Here is a 12808-nt window from a genome sequence, read left to right on the forward strand (position 1 = left end):
ATAAATCCACTCTGCCACCAAGGGAATTGTATAAATGAAGCATCACAGATTCTTTTGTGTTTATCTGCATGTGTGTGTGTGTGTGTTTGTTTGTGTGCCTGCAAGTCATTTTCATACCGGTCCTGTGCCATTGTTGATTGCTTGTTTACTCAAGCAAAAACTCTGCTCACAATGTTAACATGTAATATAAATGGAACTCTGACAAGATCTTCCACCCACTTATTACAACATATCAGATAAGTCATAAGAGGAACATTTTTCAAAATATCAGTCACCATATGGAGGAATGGGAGACAGCATATCAGTATAGAAAACCATTTTTATTTCTCATAAGGCTGTCCTGTAATGTACTTATATCTACTGGGGGATAACTATGTTTCGCAATTGTGACTAAGACTTTACCACTGTCATCTGGAATAAATCATTTCGCTCTCTCTGGCGTGCGAGACGAGGCTCTACGTGACAAAATATCTCGCCCATGACAATGCTCCTCAGTAGCAAGTGACATCTGATTATGACTGGAGCTTCTCTCTACCTACTCCAAATCTGCACTGCCTTTTATTGGAGAGTTCAGGTTTTTTTGTTTTGTTTTTAGTTTAGTGCAGCTTTCATCTGAGAGGCAGTTCTGTACAGTGTTTTCCTCGTTTTAACAGAAAACTATGCACTTTTTTTTTTTTAGCTTACCCAACAACATTGCTGCTTGACAAAAGTGACAAGAACCATCTGTGGGTTGATACACTGCAGAGCAATCCTATACACACTGTATTAGGACAGCATCCTCTGGATTATGTTCAAGGGCTAATCGATATTCCACCGTTGGGATTGAGCTCCAAACAGTCCTGAATATATTTTTCAGATTCTTGGATCTGCCATCTTATTAGTCATGTATTTATATACTGTATGTGTACATATACACAAATTATCTTACATACAAAGAAAACAGGTGTTGATGGATTTACACTGGACATGCCCACCAATAAAAGTCCAAATGTCCATCCTGGAGGATGAGGAAGAGGTCATTTGGTCGAATCCAGAAGCCTCTCAAAGATTGTTCATAAGCTCATAGGCTGTCAGTGGTTTGCTGGTACTAGAAATCCAGTGTTTTTCAGCTGAATCACCTCTGTTTAGCCCCAGCAAAGCCATCCAGCTCAGGGAGCGAGTCCACTACAACAGAAATGAAAGGATATCAAGGTAATTTCCCTCTTTTGTGTCCTTGATTCTGTTATGTTTGTATGAGCTCCAGGCAGGCGGCAAGAATGCGTTCAAATAATGTTTTAACAACCTCTAAATAACCCCCACTAAGCTGTTTCAGTTTTTGAAGGAGGAGACACAGTGAGGAAAAAATAGAGAGCAGGTCGCAAACTGGCCACAGCTGTGTGGAAGAGGAGTCACCAACATGGGGCTCATTGATCAAACAGGGGATTAGTCTGGTTTCAAATCCTGGGCACCACGCGAAGCAAAGCTGTTTTATCTGGGTGGATATCCTTTCTGTAGTCTCAGGTAATCCAGTCAGTACCCATGGATGTAATAGTTTTAGTCCTTTCGGTGGGAAGAGGAAAAAGGGTACATGAGGGGAAGAGCCTGATGCGCAGCCGGGCGACGGGAGCTCTCTGTTAGGTCCTGGGATGAATCTGCAACACATAGGAGGAAGAAGAGAGGAGAGAAAACACACATACACTTAGATGGAACAAAGACATACCGGAGTGTGAGGATTAAACCCAGAGGAGTCATGCCTTCGCGTTTTTCCAAAAACAAGGGGATATTTTTTTTTTTGAAGTAAAGACGCTTTGTACAGTCCTGTCCTACCTTCTCCTAAAAACAGACAGAGATGTGAGTGGAAACCTTGACAGAAATGAGAAGTTGGATTTCTCTATACAATAGAAATTACTGGGTAACCTTTTCTGTGTTTTCATGCTGTGCAAGTCTGCTTCATACTTACACTTTGTTGTATTTATAACTTTATCTTAAAACAATCTTTCAAGCTCCTCCTACTTCGCTATTCCTATATCCTTCTCCACCTTCATTTGGACCGTAACATTAAGCCAGCCAATCACAGCGTGGATTTTCCTCCAACCTGATAAAATGACTTTGGCTTTGGTTAAATGGGTTCAGGGCCCCCGCTGTGGAGTCTGAGCTGTTTCTCCGTGACTCTGGTTCAGGGATTCTAATTCAGCCTCAGTTATAGACCTGGACACATTTCAATGGTGCATCGTGCAGCCTTGAGACTGTTATTGAATGTCCTGCTTTTCAGTGTCGCGCTCAACCCAAAGATCAATACAAATCGTGCATGATGTCTACAGCTGTTGGAGTTGTTGAGTTCATTGGCCTCTTTTAACTATCCGCACAATAAAAACATGCAAGAATTTCATCACTTTATCGCTTTCATTTTCCACTTATTTTACATCAGAATTACCTGAAGTCCCTCACCCACTGTGGGGCCAATTAGAAATCCCGTAATTCTGTTCAACTAAGACGTGCAGGCGTGACATTTTCAGCAGGCTTGGCAGGTGGTAGCCAGGTGTGCGGATTTGATTATGGAGGTTTGCACCATGGCATTGGATTAGCTTTAGCACGGAGCTCCAATATGTTGGACATCATAGATAGCCAGCCAGGAAATTCACCCGACCTTTATTATGTGGGTAGAGTACTGCCCACCTGTACTCGACAACCATATTGTGGATTATTGTGAGACTATTTGAGGCAAGAGGTATTTAATTTAGCCACGACTCCAAGTGTGTCTGTATTCATAATGCAGCGCAGGACACTGCTGATACCGTTTGATTTGACAGAATAATTTGATGCTCTGCAGTCCTAATTTTATTGGGTCAGTTATTTCATTTTGAAGTCATATTCGTGGTATTGTTTCCTCAGTTCTCAATGAAAAGCTGAGGCTCTGAATCATTCACACAAGTCAAATAGGATTAGTAGCTTGGTCCTCAGCCTTCTTGTAAAAGTGGAATTTGCCTCCCTCGTCTCTGCCAATTGTCAGCAGGACCTTAAAATTGTGTCACATGAATTTAAGGCAATTAGTTATAGAGGTATATCAGAATTACTGGATATCTGAAACACACAAGCATCATGCATTGTATAACTGGAATTGACAAGCCTGGTGACATACAGTTGGATGAAAACTTACCCAAGTAAGTAAATGATTTTTGATGCTGCAGTATAATTTGGAACATAACCAGTATGCCTGTTGCATCTGATGCTTGGAAAAAATAGAAGTTTGAATATAAATTGAAAGAAATAATGTAATCTCATGTTTTAGCTGTCAGACCTAGTTCAGCTTCTCAGTATGAAAAAGGTGTATTATGAAAAGAAGTTGTTCCTGGACTTAAACAATTATACTTTCTTTTAAATAACAGATGGCTTTCGTGCAGCTTCAGGAGTTAGCTTGCCAGCACTGTTGCTGATATATATTTTTTCTACATAAGTATGTCCTTAAATATACTTGTTGCTACTTCAGGTTAATATATCTCACTTGGTAACACACATTGTGCAAAATGTAAATTCACACAAAGTGCATTGCAGTACAATGTGCAAATGCATCGAATATCAGTACATTACATTTTTATGAATAGGCATAAATTCTGTACAGCTTGTTTGTTTGCATTTTTAAAATAACTGTCACCATACTTTGGCATGGTGTGACAGTTAATTGAAACCGTTTTACAGTTTTCATTGGACAGACTTAACATGTAATAGTGCTATCAGGACATGAGATGGTTTTGAGTCAAATGAAAAGTGAGCTGGGAGTTAGAATATATAGGTTTTCCTTCTATCTATTCTTTTTTGGACCCTCTATATTGTCCTGTATGTTGAAAGGTCCGTTTGAAAGCTCTAGAGAGCTCACACAGCTATAAAAACCTGTCTCAAGCATCCTGTTCATTATTTTTCATAGAAAATTGAGGTTAGATGACATGTTGAACCAGATGTTATAAAACCTGTCTGACACAGCCTTCCTAAAGAGGCAGCAGTGCTGATGTATTCACTGTACCGACTGCTTGGCACTGTTTAGGAACCGCAGCTGTTCTTCTGTTTGCTTTAAATAGCTTTCACATTGTTCTTCTGGGTCTTGTCAGTGTGCTTTTTGCTGTGAGAAATTTGCTCTTTTTTCCCTTCCTATCATCCTTAAAGAGTAGTCCTGTGGGCTCATCTGTCCGGCATTTGCATCTGTATCATCTACCTCCTGGCAACATTTTAAAATTACCTTCGCCAGAACAGGAGCAGTAACAGGTAGCACCGCCGAGGATGGCTCTCTGTCTCAGATGCAATTCACTTGAGGTTTGTTAGCAGAAGAAGAGGGGCTTGTATGCAAATGTTGTAATTTCAACCCACGTGAATGTGTGACTAACAGTGTCCTTTGTTCTTTGTCGTCCTCTGCAGCTGAGCGGTGCAGCAGGTAGTGGCGGATCGCTCAAGGATTTTCTGCCTGTCCCACCTCACTGGCAACTTAGGCATCTGCATTCTAATTTGCGGCCTGCATTAAGCTGCAATTTACCAAGACTTCAGTTAGTAAAACGACCCAAGGACAATTGCCGAAGCAAAAGAATTCATTGGAAACACAACCTCTCCTTTCCCCCTTTTTCTTGTTTAGTGCAGAACAAATCAATCATGCCGGTAGAGAAACCTCTTCAAACAGCACCCTCTAAAAACAGAAGACTCCAGACAACAAAATACATCAAGATCCATTTAATGTGACATTGACAATGGGAAAAAAAAGAAGAAAGAAAACAAGTATAAATTAATCAGTAGATCTTGGAATGAACTCTGTCAGCCTAAACCTGTATAATATGTCATAAGGATGACAATGGGGGCACTTTTGGGACTTTGGGTTGCATTTTCAAGCTCAAAGTCGCAGACGATTAACAATTTTAGAAATAAAGCAAAACCCTTTCCCACCATTTGTGAACAATTGTCTATTTGTCATCATGATGACTGCATATAGGGCTGAAGGAGAAGTGTTGTCAGGCAGAGGTGGAACACATCATTCCGGAGTGAGGTTACACTGTGCGTGGCACGACCGATTCGAGTTCATTTTGATCAAATGCAGTGTGCCTTCCAAAGATTTGACAAATGAGATGGTGATGCATCTGCCGGCAGGTCACGTTTACTCTCAGACTATCTCAAAGATGGGTTACATCCCGTCAGAGAGTGTTATTTTGCTTGAAAAAGTGCACTGTGCTCTTTTTAATAAGGGACATGTGGCTCTCCGAAAGGCGAGTGAATCTTGTCGGACAAGCTGGTGTGGAAAAGTGGAAATGATGATGGGATAAAAAGACGGATCCACTTACATTCATTGCTTTGCACTCACTAATCTCAACAATTTCACGCTCAATAGTGGAAATGCTGTATTTATGCTTTAAAACAACTATAATACACAAATAACCGGTTATGTTGCAGTGTGAAATTGTCACAAAATGTGGCTGAAATGTATGTAAAGTGTAATGAGGGTTGTAATAGGTATCACATTCCTCCCTTGATACTAACAACATATTTACATTCATTTCTGTACATTAACAGTTAGTCTGTGAAATGAGCATGATTTGTTTTCCTCTTTAAAAAGGAGGAGAATCAGAGAGAGAAGATTTTTATATTACAGAGTCCCTCATTCTCCCCATCTCTCTTAAGTTGTATAATTGTTTGGAGGGAACAGAAATGGACTGATCTATTTAGCCAGTGGAGCGGGTAATGCGGATCTATGGTGGGCGAGTGTTTTGGAAGATGCTCCCCAGCCTCGCTCTCACTGTGACTTCCACAAACAAAAGGGCCTGCCTTGTCTGCTGATACAGAACAGGCAATGAAGGGCTCCCTCTCTGAAAGACATAAAGAAAGAAAAAGAAGAAACATAGGTGTCAGGAAGTAGATATTGTTTGGCTTCCTACTTTTCATGCCAATTTGTTTTTCAAGAAAGATGGCTAAGAAGTCTGTGTATGTGTGTGTGAATGTGTACGCGTGCTGTCCCGCAGTCTCTCGTCTATTTTCAGAGCAAAAATGAAACACGGTAGGTGACAAATAAAAACACCCAAAGTACATAAAAAAATACTGCAATATGATTTTGTGAGCTTCTAACAGGACAAATACAAATAAGGCAATTTGGCCAGAGAGGCAGGTGAATGAGGAATGTTGATTAAAAAAGAGAGCAGAGTGCAGGATAAAAGGCCTTTCGTGTAGCCTGTGGGCTATGCTGCGCGCTGATAGCTGCTTGAACAAGACCCTCAGAGGAGGATCCGGATATCAAGTGGCCTCTGATAAGAAGCCCGCAACCACACACACACACAAAAAAAAAAAAAAGCAGGCCTGCCCGGCAGACTCGCGCGTGCACCGGCACAAACACCGACGTATCACACACATCAAACGAGGACGTGCATGCACAACTCGGGGCACACACACAGAGGAGCATGTAGCATGTCACAGATTAGTGCCTAATGGGATTGGCAGACCGGTGTAGGCCACTGTAATCAAATCCGCAGTGACTGATAGCAAAAAGCAGGACATAGAACAAAGGAGGCAATGAAAGGAAACAGCACTGATCCTGCCATTACACACTGATCACAGACAGCAGGCTTCTGCACCGGAGTGGACCTGGAGTGTGACTTTTCACTGTAATCTATGAATGTACTACACGGCACAGTTTAGTGGCACATGCACCACAATTTTCTGTAGAAAACACGGCAACTTCCTGATTATTTATGCGTGTACCGCTTGTGCTGGGTGATAAATATTTACAGTGGGTGGCAGAGCGATCAGTATTTGTGTCACGCCTGCCTAATCATGCACAGCATGTAAACACACACTTGATTATTTCGCACAGAGTATTTGGGTTAATGGGAAGTCATTGAACATGAGTTGGTCCCACTCCTACTGCCCGACACTCAAGCAGTGCTCACAGTAATGAGAGAGAGAAAGCGAGAGAGAGAAAAAACATCTGAAGAAAAAGACTAACCTTTACAGAAGCAAGAATGCAGCTCAATTTCTGTTGACGCATCCTCTGCATTTTGCTTCCGGAAGCTAAAAAGGGGAGTATGGCTGGGTGTTCTGCAAAGAGAGGGTCAAGAAAAAAGGACACGTGTGTATTGCGTTGAAAAGCAGCTTCAGGCCTGACCTAATGGGCCCTCTTCTGTTAAGAGTTCATTAAGAGACCATAGCTTTGGCCTTTTATTTTTTTTCCCCCTTCTGTGTTGCAGGAAATTTAGTATAGGATCAAAGACAATTATCTCTCAATGTTTATTTCAAATTGTGCAAAGGACTGAATAAAGAATTAGAGATGCATTCTTTAAAGGGAACAAAGTGCTACACCTTACCTTGGCAGGCTGGCAAGACGACATTCGATCAAATTCTGTGGGAAATTTCTAAACCTCTGGGGGCAGTGATGGGCCTCTGTGAAAGCTTTATGTCTATTGGCTGGCATATAAATCTACATTACAACCTTGGGAGGCCCCGTGTGGTCTAACCTTCATTGGCTGCTCCCTGTTTCCCTTCCATCACATTAGTCTCTGCCTCTATTCATAGTCATTGTCGCCGGGCTCTAAAAGGGAGGAGGCGGGGTGGATCAATTAAGTGAATACAAATCAGGTGATCAACCTGTCACCGCCGGCTTCGAGAACTTAACTCCCTTCATTATTTTTGCATGCTGCATTCGGAGTAAGTTTACTGAGCCGAGAGGCAGCGGGGGGAGCAGAGTGGCCGTTAACTTTATCTCTGAAAGGAGTTGAGAGGAGTGTGGCCTGAGGCAGAGCCCACCTGTTTGTTTACTGCCCACTTTATCTCTACTCTTTACTACTATGGCCCCTTAGATCGGCTGCTTTTACCCAACAGGACCAATCTTGTTATACAAGTAGCTCAGATGTGCTTCCTCATTAATCTCCATATGGTAGGATTTGTGCTCATCCACATTTTAAGTGCCGGTTCTGTGTACGTTTCATGGATCGGTGACGGCAGAAGCAGCAAGCTCTGTTAAGGCATTTATACAAAATACTTTGATACAGCTAGTTGAAAATTCTAATGTGGGGAGGTTAATTATGGCTCTGTCTGGTGTGAGTGTCCAGTGGTGGGACATGCGGATACTGTTTGAATATTGTCATCAAAAGATGCTCAACCGTACCAGAACAAGCATATGCACAAGTGCATATGGTTTCAGTTTGTGAGTGGAAATGTGCCCGCGCAAATGGACACTGAGGTGTGTGTGAGGTCTCACCCTTGTGGTCTTGATTTTGTTCCCAGAGGAGCACATCCATCCAGAGTTGTCGGGCAAAGTCTTACACTCTTCCCCCTCCAAACACGGCTCCATCTCACACCACCACTTCCCAATTACAATGGACGCTGCAAAGGATGAACAGAGTCATACACAGAGGAGGTTAGTTCAATACACGGCTGCTGAGCTCCAAGTACTGGAAATGAGAAGAAAAAGATTCAGAAGTTTAAAACATAAAAATAAACTGGGTTTAAAGGTACAATCAAATGGACTTTAAATGAGCATTAAACCCTAAATAAATAATAATGACTCACAATTTAAAAACATAAGGATTACACTGTGGAATGTGGGAGAAATCACACATGCAGAAACTTCCCACGCAAACCCATTTTATGTTCATTTCATACGCAGACACACTTTTATGTGAGCGCACGTACACGAGCACCCACACACTACATTATGAGCATCTCCCGAGGAACACCCAGCCGTGTCTGTAAATGAATGTTTTTCCTCCTCTTCGGCCTCAGAGCAATTGTATCGTTGCTGCATGAGTACTTTTGCTGTTGACAATAATGTCTTGTACCCACAGAAATTAATCATTATTTTGTTTTGATATAGCTGCATCGCATGTAGGGGAGCAATCTCATTTTTTAATCAAAACTAATTGCCACTCATTAACATTGACTGGATTCTTCCTCCAGCTATTTGACAAAAACAAATATGTTCTCATCTTCTCATCAAGATCTCCCTCTCCCCACCTTATTTCTCCAGCTACTGTGTGTGTGCGTGCGTGTGTGTCAGTTCTTGGGAAAATTCTAAAAATATAGTTGTTCTGTTTGAGGTTAGAAGAAAATACCCTTCATGAGATTTGAGTCACCCCTGAAGAAAGCCTCCAGACATCATCCAGAGGGTAATTAAATAAATAAACTGTTGTTTATCTACACTGTATGCCCATCTAATTAACTTACCACAGTACATATGTATTTAACCAAATCTCCTCTTAACTGTGTGGTTTACTGACTCAGTAAAAAAAATATCCTCCTTCAACCTCGAGATTTCTGATAAGGACTTTTAAAGAAAATAGAGTTCATCTCAAACATCTACATTCTCTAAAATATGATGCTAGAAACTGTTAAGGTTACATAAACACAATATTTTTGTTGTCAACAAATATCTCCAGCTTTGCTTCAGCTTTAATGGCCATCTGCTATTTTAGAAACGCAAAAAAAATCTACAAATAACCTATTAATGGCTATCCATAGATGGAAAATATACCTTCAAACTGTTCAAAAAACACAATAATCAGTCATTTACCGACCAATTTCTGAGTTTAGTTCATCTATCAGAGAAAGTTGCTCCACTGTGCAACAAGATGTGACAAACATTAAGACTTTTTTTCACCATTCCTTGTGTGGCCTGAATCGAAAATCTTTTCAAATGAACAAAATGAAAGATAATTAATTTGCTTTGTTACATGTACAGCGATTCAGTCCTTTATTAGATACTTATTTTAAAACAAACATTCCATAAAATTTTGACAAAATGTACAGAGTATGTCAAACGTATAAAAATGACTCTTAAGAGTAAGAAATGAACTGAGAATGAATTCCCCTGTATAATTAGTCAAAGCCCATTTTGCTGTGACTAGTGGAAAAAGACTTTCCAATTTTCTTAGCAGAATCTCTGTTTTACTTAGTTCTATTTCCAGAGGTGTTTTTATGGGCTTAAAGCAGGACATTGGCCATTCACAGGGCTTTTCTTGAAGCCTGTTTGCCACTTAACTGCCACAATTTGCATCTAGTTGTCTATTTCTATCACGCAAAATGCAAGAACATCCCCAGATAAGCAACAATTTTTAAATTACACTAAATTTGTATTTCAGGTTTGGTCCTTGAATGTTGCAGGATTGTTACACTATCCAAGTGAATTGGGTCAAAATTTGCCTGGAGTTTACATTCCTGTCGCAAGACACTCGCTCAGTGTTCGCAAGAGCTTTTGCCAGATGTAACTGGTGCTTGCGAGTATCTAGCAAAAGATGTGCAAATGTTATGTGAGACAATTGAGAACTCATGGTCATATAAATGAGATCTTTCACTCCATCAGTAAAGACTTTGTCATCAGAAATTAAGCAAAGCAACACTAACAAAAAGTGTCCAGAAGCAACTGACTGAAGGCCTGACCTGGATGAAAACCAGACTCGCAAAGTGAACATTTTTTTTATTGCATTTATTGATGCATGGAAATTAAATAGGAGGATTGTTTGAGATTTATGTGCAACATCTTTGAAGCCATTTTATGAAAGAGACATGTTTGTACAATCATGTGACCGCTGAGGAATTTGCAAATGTTTTGAGATATTTGGAAACTTTTCAGCGTTATTGTCCATTTAGATTGAAAACCTTACACCAGTCTGCCATCTCAATTGTGGAGTAGCAGAATTTTACAGTGGATGAACACTTTGCTTCCCTCAGCTGACATTTAACCGTCACCAGCCCCCATGTCTCACCAGCATTATCTACGTTACACTACCAGATTTACAATTTGGGTAATATTTGGCAGGGGACGAATGCCACTTGGTTTCTTTCTGAGAATAAATTAATTAAAGCACGATTTGTCCTTTAGTTTGATCTGACCAGAGAGTTTCTCTCAGCCTGGGAGCTTTAAGTTGTTTCGATACGTTTATTTCACTGAGGTAACGCTCCCGTATGGCCACTTTGTGGTCCGGCTGAGATTGGTGAAGTGAAGCAGTGATCGTTATCCCCTCTGCAAGTTATGGGGTACTAAATGTGGACCGATGAAGGGAAAAATATAGGCGACATTTTGACATTTCCAAATAAGGTTAGATAAGAACAACACTCAAGGGCATGAAGGCACCTCGACACACCTGACAGCACTCTTTTTAGTTGCTTCTATGTATATTTTATCAGCTGTTTTGTTTGCTGTTAAATCCATACATCTCAGAGAAAGTTCCTCATTTAGAGTCACAGCACACGCCTGCACCGCTCCTTCAAAGTCAAATTCAGTTTCATTTATTAACCATGATGTTTGAAAAAAGTTTTTGTTTTTCTACTCCTCCTTTGCAGCGTTCAGACGGCAGATGGGAAAACTTCAAAGCATTTTCTTTCAGGTAAGTCATCTGTTCCCCCAACAGGTTCTTTTTTTTTTCTTCCTGCAGCCAGTACATTTTTTAAAATTTACGGTTAAAGTCTGCAAAGAGCATCTCTCCTTTTATCCTGTTGACGTAAAGAGGATGTGAAGGTCAAATTACTGTATAGATGCGATGAGCTAAACCAGTATCATTTCATTTTCCAAACCATTTCTTTTTTCTTAACCGCTTGGAGAGAAAAAAAACCCCACAGACTTTTCTTTGGTCTACAGCATTTGTTGCCAGGGTTACAGACCAACTACCAATCAATTGTGAGCGTGAGCAACATGCAGCCTCTAACTGATGGAAGAAGACTGTTAAAGTGCAGTACCTGGCAGCACAGAGTGTGCTCACACACACACACACACACACACACACACACACACACACACACACACACACACACACACACACACACACACACACACACACACACACACACACACACACACACACACACACACACACACACACACACCCACTGCTATTCACCGAGTTCTGCGTTTTGTTGCTTCCTGCCCTGCTTTTCTCTCCGTGAGCCTCAAGGATACTGAGGATGCCAGAATGAGGGCATCCACTCACCAGTTGTGAATCTGGCCTTTGGCTTCCCCGAGGGCTGTTTACTTTATCCACTAATTATGTGTTGGGCCATCATCCACTGTGCTCCCTCTAGCCTTTTTCCCCCCTCTTACCAAATTCTCATTCATGAGCTAAATATGCATTTCACATCTTTAATCATGTTTATACTGAGCTGTGTTCCAGGTGCAACAGCAAAACTGTGCAGGAAGTCCCTTTTAAGTGGAAAATTATGACACGGCGAGGAGTTGTGTTTAATAATCTCTATTGAGGGATGTTGATGTGCTACTGCTGCATCTCTGTTTAGCTCCATTCCTCTCAAATCTGGCGAGCGAGCGGAAGAATGGGGGAGCAAAAAGTTGTTTTTCATTATACCACCAACCCGAGAAGGATTTATTTCCAGCAATACAAATGCTGAGTTCACTCGAAATCGAAAAATGGTAAAGTGGTACCTGCAAAACAAAAATCTATTCTTCTGAATGGAACCAGAAAGAAAGGGGAAAAAATGGGACTGGGAGTTTGAAAGAAAAAAAAAGAGGTTGAAGATTAAAATGCTGCCTTGCATGAGAGCCGCTTTGCATGAAAGTTGAATGATATTACTGTACCTTGCAGAAGTGAATGCATCTCATTCTTCATCCTCCAAAACAAGTACACATGAAAAATAGATCATGTGTACAAGTGCACAGTCTAAATAAAGGCTGTCTTGAATGGATCAAGGTATTCCTTTGATAGAATTCTTTTTTTTTTTTTTTTTTTCACATTTCATCTGTTTGGCCATTGCTTTGCTGCACAGTGTTAATAATTATCAAGCAGTTTCTCCCATCAGGTAAACAGTCCACTTTTCATTCTTGGTTATTGACTTTCAGCACTTGTACTTGATAGATTGTACATTT

The 12808-nt window shown here is 40.8% G+C and overlaps 1 protein-coding gene across 1 annotated transcript in view; it reads right to left on the reverse strand.

Moving 5' to 3' along the window:
- Positions 1–1574: 1574 nt before the first annotated feature.
- tafa1b (TAFA chemokine like family member 1b) overlaps positions 1575–12808 on the reverse strand; it is a 128586-nt gene continuing 117352 nt past the window's right edge. Inside the window, exons 4-6 of the mRNA XM_080495081.1 lie at positions 8198–8322; positions 6947–7038; positions 1575–1631 (exon numbers count right to left, since the gene is read on the reverse strand). Of these exons, the coding sequence (XP_080351207.1) occupies positions 7012–7038; positions 8198–8322 (152 nt within the window). The 3' untranslated portion in view covers positions 1575–1631; positions 6947–7011. The remainder of the gene's footprint in view (positions 1632–6946; positions 7039–8197; positions 8323–12808) is intronic.

The sequence above is a fragment of the Blennius ocellaris genome (genome assembly GCF_963422515.1).
Source record: "Blennius ocellaris genome assembly, chromosome: 4".
NCBI lineage: Eukaryota > Metazoa > Chordata > Actinopteri > Blenniiformes > Blenniidae > Blennius > Blennius ocellaris.